Here is a 17725-nt window from a genome sequence, read left to right on the forward strand (position 1 = left end):
GCTTAACCCACTGAGCCACCCCCCAGGTGACCCTGAGTCCATCTTTCATTTAGAGAGCACGTTTTTGGGGCACCTGGGTGGCTGAGTCAGTTAAGCATCCGATCCTTGGTTTCAGCTCAGGTCGTAATCTCATGGATGTGAGACCCAATCAGGCTCTCTGCTCAGCGGGAATCTGCTTGAAGAGTCTCTCCCTCTGTGCCTCTCCCTACTTGTGTGCACTCTCTCACCACCCCCATCTCAAATAAATAAACCTTAAAAAAAATAAAGAGCATGTTTTCTGGGGGGCAGTTAGTCTTGAAGGGTATAAAGGTAGATACAGGCTACGAAACATGCTCAGTAAAACATACAACCAGCATGCCTGGGTGGCTCAGTTGGTTAAGTGTCTGCCTTCGGCTCAGGTCATGAACCCAGGGTCCTGGATCAAGTCTTTGCATTGGGCTCCTTGCTTAGTGGGGAGCATGCTTCTCCCTCTCCTTCTGCCTGCAACTCTGCCTACTTGTGGTCTTTGTCAAGTAAGTTCAAAGAAAACATGTAACTCGTTGTGGCGGGTTGTGTGTTGTAACCATTTATTTTTCTATAGTTTCTCTCCCCCCCCCCAAGCCTTTCTTACTCTTTGTGAGACTCCTGTTTTTCTATCTTATTTTTTTTTCTTTTAAATGTTTTATTTATTTATGTGACAGAGAGAGACACACATTGAGAGAGGGACTACAAGCAGGGCGAATGGAAAAGGGACAAGCAGACTCCCTGCTGAATAGGGAGCCCGATGTGGTTCTCCATCCCAGGACCTTGGGATCATGACCTGAGCAGAAGGCAGATCCTCAATGACGGAGCCACCCAGGCACCCCTGTGAAACTCCTGAAAACTTCTTTACAAAGTGAAGTTTTGTGAAACTTATTTACAATGTCTGAATGTACTTTGAAAAGGGGGAGGTACTGTGTTCTCACTTTCTACAACTGTTTTCTTTCTTGAAGTTTACACAAAGAATACACATTCATCTCAATGATTCTCTCCTTTAATTTGGATTAGTCAGACCTTCACATCATAGGGTTTTTTTGGTGGGGAAGGAGTAGCTTGAATTTTTTATTTTAACCTTGGGGAAAATGTTGGAAGGTGTGAGACTTGAAGTAGTGCAGATTTGAAGTGGGGCAGGGGTAGTAAGAAATAGAATAGATACGGTTGAGTAAAAGAAACCTGTAAAGATGAAAAATGTTTTAATGGGAAAGAAACTTTCAGAATTAATATCCAGTTTTCCTGAAACAGATGTTGTGTAGAATGTCAGGGCAGAGGTAAAACACAGTGGTGAAATTAAAGAAAACAAAATAAAACAGGACAGTAGAACAGAAATGGTCAGGAAGAAGCCATTGGTGGCTTTTGTGTGAATTCTTCAGGTTGATGATTAGAAAGATTTGTGATAAGTAGAGCTACCCAGTGATGACTGTACTTAGTAGTAGTTTTGCCAGGAATAAAAAAAGAGCAATATTTATTCCTTATTCTGGGATGGTTCTTTCCAGAGTGCTTTTATTCTCTTAAACTTTGCAAACAAATTGGATAGGTGTTCTTTCTCACCATTTCACTGAGGATGAAATTTGGTAGACATTTGACTTGATGAGTAAAGCCTAGGTTATTGAGGTCATGAGGCTAGGTCTTAAAACCCAAATCTAGCTCCTTATGTTTTTCCTTGAAAATGAGGTTCTCTTACTGTTTTCCAGTATTAGTTTTATTTTGTTAGCCAGAAGCCTGTGTCATCTTTGACTCTGTACCATTGTTTCCTACCTTTCATTTACCAGATTGGTCTTCTAGCTGTTTTCTTGTCTTTTCTCTGTCCCTCTTTGCCATCACATCCACTGTAGTTCAGGCAGCCTCTGCCTCTTGCTTGCCCTGTTACCTGTAAATGGAGTTATTGCCAGATTCTACCTTTTCCCTCCTCCATTCTGTACATTTGTGAACTTTGGAAAACTGACCTGTTCATGTCATTTACCCACCTGATTCACACTCCTTGGTCTGGCTCCAAACTATATTTCTTCTGATCTTCCACTTTTTCCCCATGTATACTCTCCTTGAACCACATAAAACTAAATGTTGTTCCCTACTTATAATATTCTCTGAACATTTCCAGGTATTACAGAACCATTGTGAATGGATTTTCTCATGACCCTGAATCTTAAATTAGAGTTTAAATTGTCTTTGATATTCTTGCTTTAGAGGGCAAAGCAGTAAACTCAAATGTAGTTACCTGTCCAAGAGTTAAAATTGGCGAGGGTGTGGAAACTGTTATTTACAAGGACAGATTTTAAGCTATTACAAAAGATTGCCTTTATAGAACACTCAAGTGCTCAGAGATCTGACCAGCTAATGTTTTAGTGTAGTTGCACATTTTTTGCTGTGTTCCTTTGGTAGCTTAATATATTTTTTATTTTGTTTGGATTTTTTTTTTTGTTAATGATTATTCTTTAAAGCAGCACAGAAACAATAGATACAGTATATGCTGCCAGTTGAGGCATCAAAATTAAGTTTGTGACAACGTTAAAGAATTATTAGAAGCCATTCTAAACATAATTTAGGAAGATCAGGAAGCCCAGTGTAACACACTTCTTCTTGGCTTGTATTCTAGCTTTGGCTGAACCAAACCTGGGCTGTGTGATGTTAGCAAGTTTTGTGACTCCCCTGGGACTCCCTTTCCTTACCTCATAAAGGGAGTTGGAGTAGATAAGTGGGTGTGGAAAGGTTGAATTTGTTCCCTTGAGAATATATGGCAGTGTCTGGAAATATTTTTAGTTGTCACACTTTAGTTGTAGAAAGAGGTGCTAATGGCATTAAGTTGGTAGAGGCCAAGGTACTTCTGAACACCCTACAATGTAAAGTACAAGAATTACCTGGCAGTGGCTCATTTTTTTGTCTGCTCAAATCTAAACTGTATCTGTTCACTTGAAGACTTTTCTCTGCTTGGTCCCATATCCTTCCTGATTAAAACCATGCCTCTTTTATCCCTTTGTGGTGTCTGTATTCTCTCATGCACATATCTTGCTTTCTCCAGACTCCTCTCCTTCTCTCCTTTTCTTTTTTTGGGATGCCTTCTACCTTCCTTCTCATATAATTATAATGTCTTTTTTTTTTTTCTTTTTAACATTTTTATTTATTTATTTGACAGAGGGAGAGAGAGCTCACAAGCTGGGGGAGTGGTAGGCAGAGGGAGAAACAGGCTCCCTGCTGAGCAAAGAGCCTGATGTCACTCCATCCCAGCATCCTTGGGATCATGACCTGAGCTGAAGGCAGACACTTGCTTAACCCAGGCACCCCTGTAATGTCTCTTAAGACATAATTTTTATGTTTCTTTAGCATTTGGTGTTAATTTAATCATAGTTTTTTGTTTGTTTGTTTGTTTGTTTTGTTTAAAGATTTTATTTATTGACAGAGATCACAAGTAGGCAGAGAGGCAGGCAGAGAGAGAGGAGGAAGCAGGCCCCCTGCTGAGCAGAGAGCCCGATGTGGGGCTCTATCTCAGGACTCTGGGATCATGACCTGAGTCGAAGGCCGAGGCTTTAACCAACTGAGCCACCCAGGCGTCCCTAATCATAGTTCTTTAATTTCACAAGTTCTTATGTTTATTTCCTTAGCTTTTAAGTTTCTCAGACGGTGTCTACTCTCTGTAAGCTTTTTCGGTGTAAATATCATTGAATGTTTTGGTGCTTTTCAAGACCTAGTGCTTAGAAAAGAGTTGTGAGAAGCCAATTGTGATAGGTGCCCTTCTGGGTCAGTAGTATTTATTTTGACATGGCCTGAAGATTTCTATTTATTTATATGACTTATATTCACTTTTATTTGTATGACCAGAAATGTTCCAGGTTAGAATTAAGGGGTTCAGTAGGAGTTGGTTCATTCATTGATTCTGTATTTAATACTTAAATGTGCTCAGTTACATTGCTGGGATGGGTGGGAAAAGAGAACTGGGTAAGATTGTTTCATGGGACATCAGACTTCTATGGGATTTCATAGCAGGTGGAAACAAGGGACACCATGAGAGCTCAGGGGCACAAACTGGAGGGCATTCGAAAGATACCAAGGCAGCAGCTTTTTCTGCCCATGTGTCCTGTCCCTGTACTTTAATAAAACCACCTTTTGCACCAAACAAAACAAAACAAAAAAACCAAGACAAGCTGCGTGTTACAGAAAATTTTGCAGAGGTCTGTTCTGAGCTTCAAAGTAGGAGCTAGGCTTTTCAGACTTCTAAATTTTGCTTTTGTGTGGCTTGACTCTGGATTTTAGAACCTGGTTCAGTAACTCTCTTATGACTAGAATTCAGAAATAGTATGACTAATCTTTTTGGGTTAATGTAGGAACTTTAACCATAATTTTAACATTAAAGGAAAATGAGGCCTGAGTTCCAAACAGTTTAATTACAAACAGATTGTACTCTAAAAGGGAACTGCTGGTATATAAAGTATACTTACATGGTTTAGTAAATTTGTTTTGCTTCCAAGTCTTAGCTTGTGAGCACTGTAATAGCTGTAAGAATTAGGGAAGAAAATGCTGAAACCTTAAAGAATCTAAACTATTTTATTAGGCATTTGAAAAAATAAAATGATCATGTAAGAATTCCTGACTGCCAAAATAAATTACTGAGGGGAAAGATAATCTTATAATATCTGTTGCATTTTCTGATTACAGAAGTAGCTGTATGGTCAGGACAGAAAACTCAAAATAAGGTTTTTGCCTTATGTTTTAGCGGGCTAGCCCACTGTAAGTCCACGAGGTAGAAAGAAAACAGATAAAATATTTTCCTGAATCTGCCATCTTTAGGAAGGTATGCATTCAGGTAAGAAGCCTGTTATTGATTTAATTTCAAAATGTAGGGAAGGGCGTATAGGACATGGGTATAGAACCTCAGGTTTCTCTACTTTCTGGAGGTCCTTAGAGGAGGTAATGGAGGTTCCTAGGTTATGATAATGGATTTTCAAGTTTGGAGAAACATTAAAGGTGATGAAAACTTTCACTGAATTTTTGTGGTATCATATGCCATTGTCTCCTTTCAGCCTTAACAACTTCATGAGATAAGTTTATAGCATCTATATTTTATAGGTGAGGAAGCAGTCTCCGATTTAAATTATTTGTCCAAGATCAGACAGTTAAGGTTGTACCAGGTATGTTTGATTCCAGAACTCTCTGAATTATATATTTTTTTATTAGGGATACACCTGCTTCAAGGGTTAAAATGTGAAGGGAGGAGATTAAAAAAAAAAAAGATTTTATTTATTTATTTGACAGAGATCACAAGTAGGCAGAGAGGCAGGCAGAGAGAGAACAGGGGAAGCAGGCTTCCTGCTGAACAGAGAGCCTGGAGTGGAACTCGATCCCAGGACCCTGAGATCATGACCCAAGCCAAAGGCAGAGGTTAACCCACTGACCCACGCAGGTGCTGGAGAGGAGATTTAGTTATTCAGATGAAAAGCAACACCTTCTTTTGGGTGGATGCAGTGACTTAATGTAAAATTTGGGTTGCATTTCGAAATGAGCATATGAAAAACTTTATGTAATATGGATATACACAGTGAGTGTTTTTTGTAATTATTGCTGCCTCACTCTGTGAGGGAGAAGGAGAGGGAGAAGCAGGCTTCCTGTGAAGTAGGGAGCCTGATGGGCTGGATCCCAGAACCCTGGAATCATGACCTGAGCTGAAGGCAGACGCTTACTGACAGAGCCACCCAGGAGCCCCTGGATAGAAACTTTGTAAAATAATGACATTGTTCATATTCAGGCATAATACTGTATTATACTCTTCTGAACTCTTGAAATTGCAAGCAGGGTGATCCATAACCCTTTGTATTTTCCTTTTTCCTCTTTTAGACCTAGTCCTTCCCTGTGTAAACCTTGGTATTTGTTCCTTTTCTTTCTTTTTCTTTTTCTGTTTTTTTTCCCCCCCTGTTGGCTCCTTTGCATGGCTCCGTGTAGAAGCATTCTTTTGGATCTATGTTACTTTCCCTTCTCTGTACCTGATAGTCCGATTCTAGCTATGCTAGATACCTGCTGCTTCAAAATTTAGTATTTTTAGTTTTTTTCTTTCTGCTTTGGATCACACTCAGAACTCCACCTGGTCAGTGAAGCAAACGCCTCTAGCTTTCACTTTCGTTTCTCTCTCTGTCCTTTTACAGGGACATCCTTCACTCCCACATGCATACTGTTTGTACTTGGGTTGTCTGTTCTGAATTCCTCAGGGTACAATCTGATTTTGTTCTTTTGACAGTTGTGCATTATGTTCACTGCCTCATGTCTTTGTACTTTGCCGATAATGAAATAAACAAATTTAATTTGTTTATATGTAATAATTTTGTGAGGATATATTTAATATTAATTAATATGGAGAATACCTAAAATGTAATCCATGGTCCTTTTTATTATGTTTGGACCAATTTTATTAGAAAATCCAGAATAGTGGAGTAATAAAAATAGTCCATTTTAAGTTTCCTTCATAATATGACTAAGATAAAATTGTTTATTAACAAAACTGCTCAGCTGGGTTTTGTGAAAACATGTAAAAGAATAGTCATGATAAAAACTTTAGTTCTTGTATTGGGGAGACATACAACTTTTACAAGTGTATCTAAAGGACGCTGGAAATAGTGTAAATAAATACTCAAACTGTGTGGGAATGAAGGTCTTTAGAAAAAAAAAAACAGCCCAGCAAATTTCAAATAATATTTAGCATGAAGTGAATTCCGTGTTACTAGGTTGGACTGTATCTCAAAAGTTCACTGAAATGATGTGTGATTTATAGAACAAACTAAATATATTGAGGGATCACGGAGTGATTTAATATCATTTATATCAGTTTGAGAATTCTCTTGAAGGATAGGCATTGTCAAACAGCTTAGAAGTATTATAGGTTATTGTGTGAGAAAGAATTTTAGGTAATGGGAAGGGTCTCTCTTCCACCTTACCTGTCCCTGCTACCAGAGGAGTGTAGTGTAGTATTGGTGGGGCTGTCTAGTGACCAAGTAAGTCCCTGTGTGTGATGAGGGACTGTGTTGGAGTGTCTAGAGAAGTAGATTGGTTGTGTTAGATAGACTTTTTTTTTTTTTTAGGTTCCTGGAGAAGAGAGATAGCTTTAGGCAGGGGACTTTAGTAGGAGACACAGGCTGTTGTACAGGTATTTTTGCTTGTTAAGTGTTCATTAACTTGGGAACCTAGTATTTTCCAGGCTAGAGGGAGGATATGAAGTAGTCCTCATGGAGAGCTAGAATCATTTGGAGTACTGCCTCAGCCCTGGTGGTCCACCCACCTTTGTGACCTCGTGTAAACAGGAGGGTCTGTTTGGATAGATTAGTCACCATTCCGTGTGCATTTACCCCTGTCAGCCCAGGTTTGAGCCTAGGTGTCCACTAGTTCATGGCTGCCTTAGGCTGGAACACCCATTCCTGATTTAGCCTCACACAACTGGAATTGCAGGGTCATCTTCACTGATTGACATGGGCAACTTTAAGCTGGAAGAACCTCTTGGGGCACTTTCCCTGGGGGAAGGATGGTAAGTTTTAGATCCTGAGGGCTTCTCTTAGGAGTGCCAGAGAATATGATGGGAAGAGTTAGATTTGAAGTGTGCAAAGGAATAAGATTGGAAACAAAACAGAGCTCCATTTGAACAGATAGCGGAGTGTTACTGCTTTGAAATCTGTTCTTCTGGCTCATGAAAGAGGAGGGTAGTTTTTTTCTTAGAAAACTTTAATTTGCGAATATATAACAAAAACCTACATTTAGGGCACCTGGGTGGCTCAGTGGGTTAAGCCTGTGCCTTTGGCTCAGGTCATGGTCTCAGGGTCCTGGGATCGAGTCCTGCATCGGGCTCTGCTCAGCGGGGAGCCTACTTCCCTCTCCTCTCTTTGCCTGCCTCTCTGCCTACTTGTGATCTTTCTCTCTCTGTCAAATAAATAAATAAAATCTTATTTAAAAAAAAAAAAACCTACTTTCCCACCTGGATGACTGAAAAGTGGGGCATTGATTATAAAATACATCCTGTTTTATATTTAGATTTGTTGATTTGAACTTTAATGTTATGTATTGCTGTCCAACTTTTCAAACATTTTGTATCTTTAATATTTGCTGGGTATGAAACCTCTTTGTTAAACCGGTAAAGAAAAAATATAAAAGGCTAAGCTGTTGTTTTATAACAGTCCTTTGTGTAGGTGCTTTGAAGACCAATGTGTTTATTCCTTGAAGAGCTATTAATGCATAATTCGCTCTTTTGTATTTACAGTGCTTCACTACAAATATAATTTTTAAGTTTGGCAGTGATTGCACTGTCATTTCTTTTGGACTGGAAGAGGTAAAAAGAACAGATATGCTACCAGGGTTAGCATTGGGCATGTCTCACTGACTTCTACAATCTTGAAGATGATGTATCTCTTTACCAACCTCTCTCCATGCCCCCTCCCCACCAAGCCCCTGGCAACCATTCTCTGCTTCTATGAGTTTTTGTTTTGTTTTTAAGATTCTGCACATAAGTGATACCATGCAGCATTTGCCATTTTCTGGCTTATTTCACTTAGCAGAATGTCTTTGGGGTCCATCCATGTTGTTGCAAATGACAGAAGTAATTTCCTTTTCTGAAGGCTGAATAATAATCCATTGTACATATATGCCATATTTTCTTTATCCATTTACCCACTGATGGACATTTAGGTTGTTTCTGCGTTTTGACTGTTGTGAATAATGCCACAGTGAAGGAGTGCAGGTATAATCCTATTTTCATTGCATTTGGATATATATACTTGATAATCCTGTTTTCATATTCCTTTGATAATCCTGTTTTCATTTCATTTGGATATATATCCCAAAATGGGATTGCTGGGTCATAAGGTAGTTCTGTTTTTAGTTTTTTGAGGAACCACAGTACTACTGTCAGTAATGGCTACACCAACTTACATTCCCTTCCGTAGTGCACAAGGGTTCTATTTTCTTCACATCCTGGCCAGAACTTTTCATCTTTTGTCTTTTTGACGATAGTCATTCTACGAGTTGTGAGGTGATATCATATTATGGTTTTGATTTGCATTTGGAATGCAAAATTTGCAATTTTGATTTGCAAATATTTTCAAGTTGTAGGTTGCCTTTTCATTTTGCTGGTGGTTTTCTTTGCTGTGCAGGAGCTTTTGTTTGTTTGATGTCTTTTGTTCGTATCACTCATTCTCTGGTGTCCATCTTGTTGGAATATAATTGTTTGTGTACCTATTGAGAAAAGAATTTCATGCTTTTGGGAGCAGGTGGGCCACATCCAGTACAAAGAGCTTTTTGACTTTGGAGCCAGAAAGCACAAGTTAACATCTTGTTCGTATCACTCATTAGCTAAGTTACTTTGAGTAAGACAACCTCTCTGCATTCAGTTCTCTTAACTTTGAAATGAGCATGTTACCAGCTTTTCAGAAGGGTGGTTGTAAGGATCAAATATGGTACTCTATACAGAAGTACTTTTTAAGCAGAGCAGAGCAAAGTTGGATATTACATTTCGGTTCTCTCCATTAGTTCCTTTTATTAAAAACTGACAGTCATGACTCACTTTTGGTTAGAGTAATTTTATCTGAGTATTCTATGCTTGGCAATTAGAATTTTCTGTTGTTGATCCCCTTGTTATACCCCCCTTCCTTCATACCATTTGTAGCTATGCTTATCTGTAGTTATCAATAGAGAAGACTGCTTCTTAAATTGTGCCTCAGAAATATATATAATTTCCAGGGCCTTAACTACTTTCTGATAAATGTTATGGTTACAGATTAAAAAGGAGGCGTGCTTACTGGAGAGGGTCATGATAGCAGCAGCCTAGAGACGAGCAGTTGTGGCTTTGGGATGAACAGTAGATGATGACTGAATTGATGAGTGGGTGCTTGTTACTTGTTACTTTTTGGCTAACAGTTTTTTTCAGGTTTGATTAACAGTTTGGAAAGCAACAGCTTTTCTCCATTGTCACTTGCATTTTGATTAATATTGATTTCTTTTTCTGTCTGTAGAAAGGATGTATGTTTATTTTGGAAGGTATATTATAAAAGACCTCAAACAATAGTTTTATGGAGTATTTGTGTGATATGGAAATAATATTATAAATTTACAAATATGATATTCTCTGTAATAGTTTATATTCTCTGAAGATGTGGCTAAGGTCGGAGGAGGTGTCATTTTGAGTAACGAATTGATTGCATTATGCCTTTCCTTGTTTGTGACTTGTTTTGCAGTGGTATTTAAACATTACTCATTTATAAACATTATTATTTTATTTATTTTTTTATTTTTAAAGATTTTACTTATTAATTTGACAGAGAGAAATCACAAGTAGATGGAGAGGCAGCCAGAGAGAGAGAAAGATAGGGAAGCAGGCTCGCTGCTGAGCAGAGAGCCCGATGCGGGACTCGATCCCAGGACTCTGAGATCATGACCCGAGCCGAAGGCAGCGGCTCAACCCACTGAGCCACCCAGGCGCCCCTCATTTATAAACATAATTATAAAATTTATAAACATATGGGATCCACTAACTTTTTATGGTTAATATTCAGGAGTTTAATTAAAAAAGAAATTGCAGAATTTCGAAATTTTGTTAGCCTTAAATAGTTTGTGATTTAGTATAAGTGAGTTTGAACTCCCCCTGCTGGTTCACTCTTTAGAAATACAGCAAATTAGAGAAAAGAACCCTAATTTTGAGCTGAGATTATCTGTCAATGTTCATATTCTCTGTAGAAGTGGCTAAAGTTGGAGGAGGTGTCATTTTGAGTAAGGAATTGATTGCATTGTGCTTTTCCTTGTTTGTAATTTGTTTGCAGTTATATTTAATGCACAGAGGGTATTCATTCATTCATTCATTTATTTTTTTTAAAGGTAAACTAGATTTTGGTTACATCTTGTGTCATACATTTACTCTTCTGAGTTCTCAGGAGCCACCACATGAGCTACCTTTTTCACTGAGTCTTCTCCATACAGAACAGCTTGTTATTTCTATGCCTTTATTTGGTCATTCACTCATATGACACTTATTTACTGAATGTTGTTTTAGTTTCTGTACAGCACGGATAGGTGTTGAAGTAGATATGGAAGGATGAGATGATACTCAGTGAAGGTTTTGAGCTTCCCCTTTTCTTGATATTGGTACTAAATGCCAGTGCAGTATTAGGTAAATTCAGAGTAATATCTTGCTAAAGTAGCATGGTGAATGTTACGGGTAGTGAACCGTTTGATATTAAAGTTACCGAAGTGGGATGCCTGAGTGGCTCCGTCAGTTAAGTGTCTACCTTTGGCTTGGGTGTGGATCCCAGCATCCTGGGATTAAGTCCTGCATGGGGCTAACTGCTCAGCAGGGAGCCTGCTTCTCCCTCTGCCTGCCTCTTCCATTACTTGTGCTTGTGTGCACTCTCTCTGACAAATAAGTAAAATCTTTAAAAAATTTTTTAAAAGTTGATGAAGTGTGTTACATATAAGGCAGGAGGCATCAAGAGTGACTTGAAGGGCGCCTGGGTGGCTCAGTGGGTTAAGCCGCTGCCTTCGGCTCAGGTCATGATCTCACGGTCCTGGGATCGAGTCCCGCATCGGGCTGTCTGCTCGGCAGGGAGCCTGCTTCCTCCTCTCTCTCTCTGCTGCCTCTCTGCCTACATGTAATCTCTCTCTGTCAAATAAATAAATAAAATCTTAAAAAAAAAAAAAAAAAAAAAAAAAAAGAGTGACTTGAAAAAAAACTGAAGAATGGAAGTGGTTTCCATAGGCAGAAGGGGAGAGGAGGACAGGTATTCTAGGCAGAGGGGGCATCATGACAAAAGGCATGAGTGGATGTTCTTGTCATTTATTTGGGGTATAGTGAAAAGCATTGTGTCAGGAGCTTCACATACTTATTTGATTTAATCCCTGTGTTAATATTCTGGTGTGGTGTGACTCTGCATTTCAGAGATGAAGTAAGAAAGATTTATAGGTGTTAAAACTGTTATTAACATTTCCATTCACAAGTTATGGAAGTTCTAGGATTTTTATCTTGTGTGTAAATAAAGGGTGCAGATGAAGTCTATGCTTCTCTGGCTATAACTAAGGATCTCTTAGTGAGAGGGCCATGGATCATAGGTATTACACTGTGTGATTTTCAGCCTCCAACATTTATTTAGAAATAATTCTTAATAGGCATTAGGTATGGGTATCTGGAACTTTATTTTAGTATTTTTCTGTTTTTTAAAAAGATTTTATTTAGGGGCACCTGGGTGGCTTAGCGGGTTAAGCCTCTGCCTTTGGCTCAGGTCATGATCCCAGGGTCCTGAGATCGAGCCCCGCATTGGGCTCTATGCTCAGCGGGGAGCCTTCTTCCCCCTCTTTCTATCTCTGTCTGCCTCTGCCTACTTGTGATCTCTGTCTGTCAAATAAATAAATAAAATCTTAAAAAAAAAAAAAGATTTTATTTATTTACTTGACAGAGAGATCACAAGCAGGCAGAGAGTGAGGAGGAAACAGGATCCCCCCTGAGCAGAGAGCCCGAAGCGGGGCTTGGTCCCAGGACCCTGAGATCATGACCTGAGCCAAAGGCAGAGGCTTAACCCACTGAGCTACCCAGGCGTCCCTGTTTTAGATTTTGTTAAAGCTTTTTTGAAATATTGGTAGTAGGGATAGAAAACATACTGTATGTGTTCTGCTTCTGTACACCTCTTCTCCCCACCAGTGTACACCTCTTCTCCCCACCAGTGTCCCTGGTGGAAATGGGAAAATTGATCCATGGCACTATTTCTTGTTCAGTTTGGATATGGGCCCAGAGTAATTTTTCTTTTTTTTTTTTTTTTAAAGCACTCAAGGGCATGGCATAAGAAAAATTTATGTGATTTTAATTTTACTCTTTAAGTTATAACTTGAGACTTTGTTTTGATGTTCTGTTTTAGTGTTAATTGTTGAAAACTTTTAGCTTTCACAGATTCTTCCATCAAGTTTAGCCAAAATTATTTCTCAGACATATTTTCAAATGGTTAAGCAGTCACAGCTTCGATTATAATTACTGCCTAGCTAGGACTAGGTATTCATCCAACAGTCTATTACATTGAGGGCATACACTAAACTTACTGAGAGCCGGAGATTCTCTAGATTGCTGAGGACCAGGATAGAGAGTTTTACATTTTTCCAGCTGATCAAAGATAAATGCTTATTAGGTTTATGAAGTTGATGAAACATACTTTGATCAATTTTAAGATTAGGAACAACTTTGGGGTGGCTCAGTGGGTTAAGCCTCTGCCCGAATTCGGCTCAGGTCATGATCCCAGGGGCCTGGGATCGAGTCCCGCATTGGGCTATCTGCTCAGCAGGGAGCCTGCTTCTCCTCATCTCTCTATGTCTGTCTCTCTGCCTATTTGTGATCTCTCTCTCTCTCTGTCAAATAAATAAAATCTTAAAAAAAAAAGTTTAAAAAAAAAGATTAGGAACAACTTAAAAGTTCTTTTGAATTTAAATAAAAAAATTAATAAATAGGGTTTTGGATGATTTCTTTTTGCATTCATATATATATATATAGAGAGAGAGAGAGACATTTGCCCTTAATATTCTTACCAGACAACATTTTCCATAGCAGTACACTTTTCTGGACATCTAAGATAATCAAAATGGTGGTTTCTTAATATGAGAACTGTTTAGTAGTTACCATAATTCTACATGAGAAGGATTATAGATTTTCCTGCAAGATTCTTCCTTATGGGACATGATGAGGAATGATTGGGAGAGGAGATATAGTAGATTGTCAAGTATATCATGTCTCTGAACAGCCCTTTAAAAAATTTAATTGAAATATAATTGACATATAACACTATATTTGTTTTAGATGTGAGATAATGATTTGATAAATGTTTACACTGTGAAATTATTATCACAATAAGTTTACCATTTATCACCACACTTAGTTACAGATTTTTTTTTCTTGTGATGACAACTTTTAAAAAAAGATTTAATTTATTTGACAGAGAGATCACAAGTAGGCAGAGAGAGAGAGAGAGAGAGAGAGAGAGAAGCAGGCTCCCCGATGAGCAGAGAGCCTGATGCGGGACTCGATCCTAGGACCCTGAGATCATGACCTGAGCCAAAGGCAGAGACTTTAACCCACTGAGCCACCTAGGCACCCTTGTGATGACAACTTTTAAGATCTGTTTTCTTAGTAGCTTTTCACATACACAATACACTGTTACATTACATCTCTGGGACTTAGTGTTCTTAAACTGGAAGTTTGTATCTTTTGTTCCCCTTCATCTCTTTTCCCATCTTCTTCTCTTTCTACCATTCTGGCAGCCACCAGTCTGTTCTCTGTATTTATGAATTGGGTCTCTTTTCTTCTTTAGATTACACATATAAGTGAGATCACATATAGTATTGTCTGTGTGGCTTATTTCACTTAGCATACTGCCTTCAGGGTCCATCTGTGTTGTCTCCAACACAGATTTCCTCCAGCATAGGATTTCCCTCTTTCTTATGACTGAATAATAGTAAGTGCGTATATATAATACATTTTCTGTATCTGTTCATCCAGTGATAGACACTTAAGTTGTTTCCATGTCTTGGCCATTGTAAGTAAAGCTGCAGTGAACTTTGGGGTGCTTCTTTCTTTTCAGGATGTGGAGTTGCTGATCATATGATAGTTTTATTTTTAATGTTCTGAGGAACCTGTGTACTGTTTTCCAGAGTGGCTGCACTAATTTACATTTCTTCCAACAAAGCACAAGGGTTGAACAGCCTTTTTTGTATGAAGACCAATTCAAGAAAATTATACATACATGTATTTATAGATATAAAATGAGGCTCATCAGCATTTCACATATTTATAATTTTTTCTGTTGAAATTATGCTTTTTCCTTTTTGTTTTCAAATCATTATTTTTTAAAGATTTTATTTATTTGACAACAGAGAGAGATCACAAGTAGGCAGAAAGGCAGGCAGGGTTGGGGGGGGCAGGATCCCCACTGAGCAGAGAGCCCCGTGTGGGGCTCGATTCCGGGACCATGACCTGAGCCAAAGGCAGGCAGAGGCTTAACCCACTGAGCTACCCAGGGGCCCCTTCAAATTATTTTTATTATTATTTTTTTTAGGTGGTGGGGGAGGGAGTGTGTGGGAGAGAGGGAGAGAATCTTAAGCAGGCTTCATTTCATATCTGGTGTGGAGCACAGTGTAGGTGTGGGGGCCAGTCTCACAACCCTGAGATCATGACCTAAGTGGAAATTAAGAGTCAGACACCTAATGGACTGGCAGCCTGAAAGTATGCTTTTTAAACTTAGATAAAACAATACCTGTAATTGCAATTAAGCATTCTCTTAGCCTTGTTTTAACGAAAGAATATCCCCTTTTGCTGAAAATTAGAAACTGCATCTTTCACATGCATTGTAATATTTGTAATGCTATATCTTGAACAGATTTTATGTGAAATGTGAGTATGGGTTGGGGAGGTGGTTTGAGCAGTTGGAATGGGGAAAATAAATTGGCCTCAGAGTTCAGCTGCAGCTAGAGACACAAAGGACAATTTCTTAGGGCTTCATAGTGCTGAGGAAGCAGGAGGAAAGGGTGTTGCCACTGGGAATACAGAGCTGGTTTGAATAGGACTGGGTCACAGAGATTGTGGTCCATAGGCAGGTTTGGGATACGAATAGTGGGTGCAGAAGTTTCTTCTTTGGTCGGGTTATGAAACTGGAAATGGGGCTTTCACCTTTCAGTGTTCCTGAGTCTCTGGCTGATTTACTTAATTTCTGGTCTGTGTGCCTCAGTGTCATATTTCTTGTGGCAACTTCTGTCTGTTTTAAGGTGGCAGCTCCTAACTTTATTCTTGAGATAGCAGCAGTTGTGCCAGCCCCAGGCTGATGGTGAGATGGTTGGTTGGAATAATTGAGCTAGAGGCAAGCTTTACCAAAAACAGTGTGTCAGAAAGTGGTTAAGCTTATATTCTTTGAACATTTTAAATTTCTTCTCGTAATTAGACTCAAGGGTGATTCTGTGAAGTTAGAAATTTTGGTCTGTTGTTTGCTCACCCAGTGTACTTGATGTGGTACTTGAGGGAATTCTGAATTACCTTGTTAACTCTCTCCCTTCTTTTGCTTGGGTGATTAATAAGGAAAGAATTAAATTTAAAAAGGACTTTTTATTTTTAAAGATATTCTCTAAGCACTTTTGAATTCTTGGAATTAAAGAGAAGTTTGAAGTTTTACACTATTGGCGTATCCATAAAATTGTCAGGAGAAAGCTGTTTATCTGAGATGCGGGTGCACTGTCCTTGGTAGTGTATTATCCAGTGAACTTTGAGTTTTCTGTGTCACTTGAAGAAAGAGGTCCTTATTTTTACTTCAGTCATTGTAAATGTCAGTGAGAGATACCTTTGTGGTCACTGACTTTCAACAGTACTAAGGTCAGATAAAAAATTCACCAAGCCTTTTAGGAGCATGTGTATAAAGGGCACTGTGTTATCATGAAACATGGGGGTTCCTGTATAAGAACTTGGGATGCTCACACCCAAGACAACTGCATTTATGGAGAAAGCCTACTTTGTCTTAATTGTGTGTTGTTTTGTCCTTGATAAATGATGACAGAGTTGAATGTTTACCTTTAGGGAACACAAAATCATGAAAGAGGATAGAGATTGTTCTATGGGTAGCCTGTTGGCAAAGTTACTTTAAAGAAAATTTTGTTTGTTTTTAAGAGAGTTGGATTTCCCTGTGTGCTTTGAAATGCAGTGCATGGTGTGCAGTAAAGGCAAGTCCAGCCTCATTGTGGAACTTGCTGGATGTGGGTGTATCTCAGATGGAAAGGTGTTAAGACAGCATTCATATTTTCCTGCATGAAAGAGTCATATCTGAATCAGAAACTCCGAAATGTCCATGTGACTCTGGTTTCTCTGGGTTCTTTAAATTGCTCAATTAAGGAATTGACAGGTAGTGGATTGGAGATACAAATTTAAATAAGGCCTTGAATTACCTGTTTATCTCCTGCATTTTATTTTATTTTTCGAAAGATTTATTTGTTTATTTATTTGACAGATGGAGATCACAAGTAGGCAGAGAGAGAGGCAGAGAGAGGGCCAGAGAGAGGAGGAAGCCGGCTCCCTGCCGAGCAGAGAGCCGGATGTGGGGCTGGATCCCAGGACCTTGGGATCATGACCCAAGCTGAAGGCAGAGGCTTTTACCCGGTGAGCCACCCAGGTGCCCCTCCTGCATTTTAGACCTATAAAGGGAAAGATCACAGACCATTCGTTGTGCTCTGTATTCTGTCTGTCACAGCCATTCTGAGGAAGGGGGATTTGAGGTTCTTTTTAATGGGGGTTTTAAAGTTATTTATTCCATGTTAGTGTTACTAATCCTGTTTTATTTTATTAACTAATGAAATATAATCATTGTTTGAGTATCTTACTATTTGTTATAATTATCTAAAACAGTGGTATTGCTAGAAAACTTAAGAATTGCCAGACCAGGGACTTAACCAAAGTATGGTTTGTGGTAGATTGTTTATTATTTATTATTTATTGTATATGTTTTTGTATATGTATAGATAAATATATTTATTGTATATGTATATGTTTATTATATATTATCATTTATTATTATATAATTGTTTATTGTGAAATGAGCTTGATGATAAGAGACCGCATCCTCTAGTGGAAAAGTACTTTAGGTCAAAGACTAGATTCTAGTACCGGCTTTCTTTCTTTCTTTCTTTTTTTTTTTTTTTTTTAAAGATTTTGTTTATTTGACAGAGAGAAAGCACAAGCAGGCTGAGA

At 38.6% G+C, this 17725-nt stretch overlaps 1 protein-coding gene across 6 annotated transcripts in view; it reads left to right on the top strand.

Annotated features, from left to right (window-relative positions):
• Positions 1–17725, top strand: part of ZFAND3 (zinc finger AN1-type containing 3) — a 335420-nt gene that overhangs the window by 44982 nt on the left and 272713 nt on the right. Inside the window, exon 1 of one of the 6 annotated variants that reach the window (XM_082732292.1) lies at positions 7401–7516. The exons of the other annotated variants lie outside the window; for them this stretch is intronic. Coding sequence (XP_082588418.1) covers positions 7461–7516 — 56 coding nt within the window. The 5' untranslated portion in view covers positions 7401–7460. Of the gene's footprint in view, positions 1–7400; positions 7517–17725 lie in introns of those variants that run through there. 6 annotated transcript variants of the gene reach the window in all.

Source organism: Mustela nivalis (assembly GCF_964662115.1).
Source record: "Mustela nivalis genome assembly, chromosome: 5".
NCBI lineage: Eukaryota > Metazoa > Chordata > Mammalia > Carnivora > Mustelidae > Mustela > Mustela nivalis.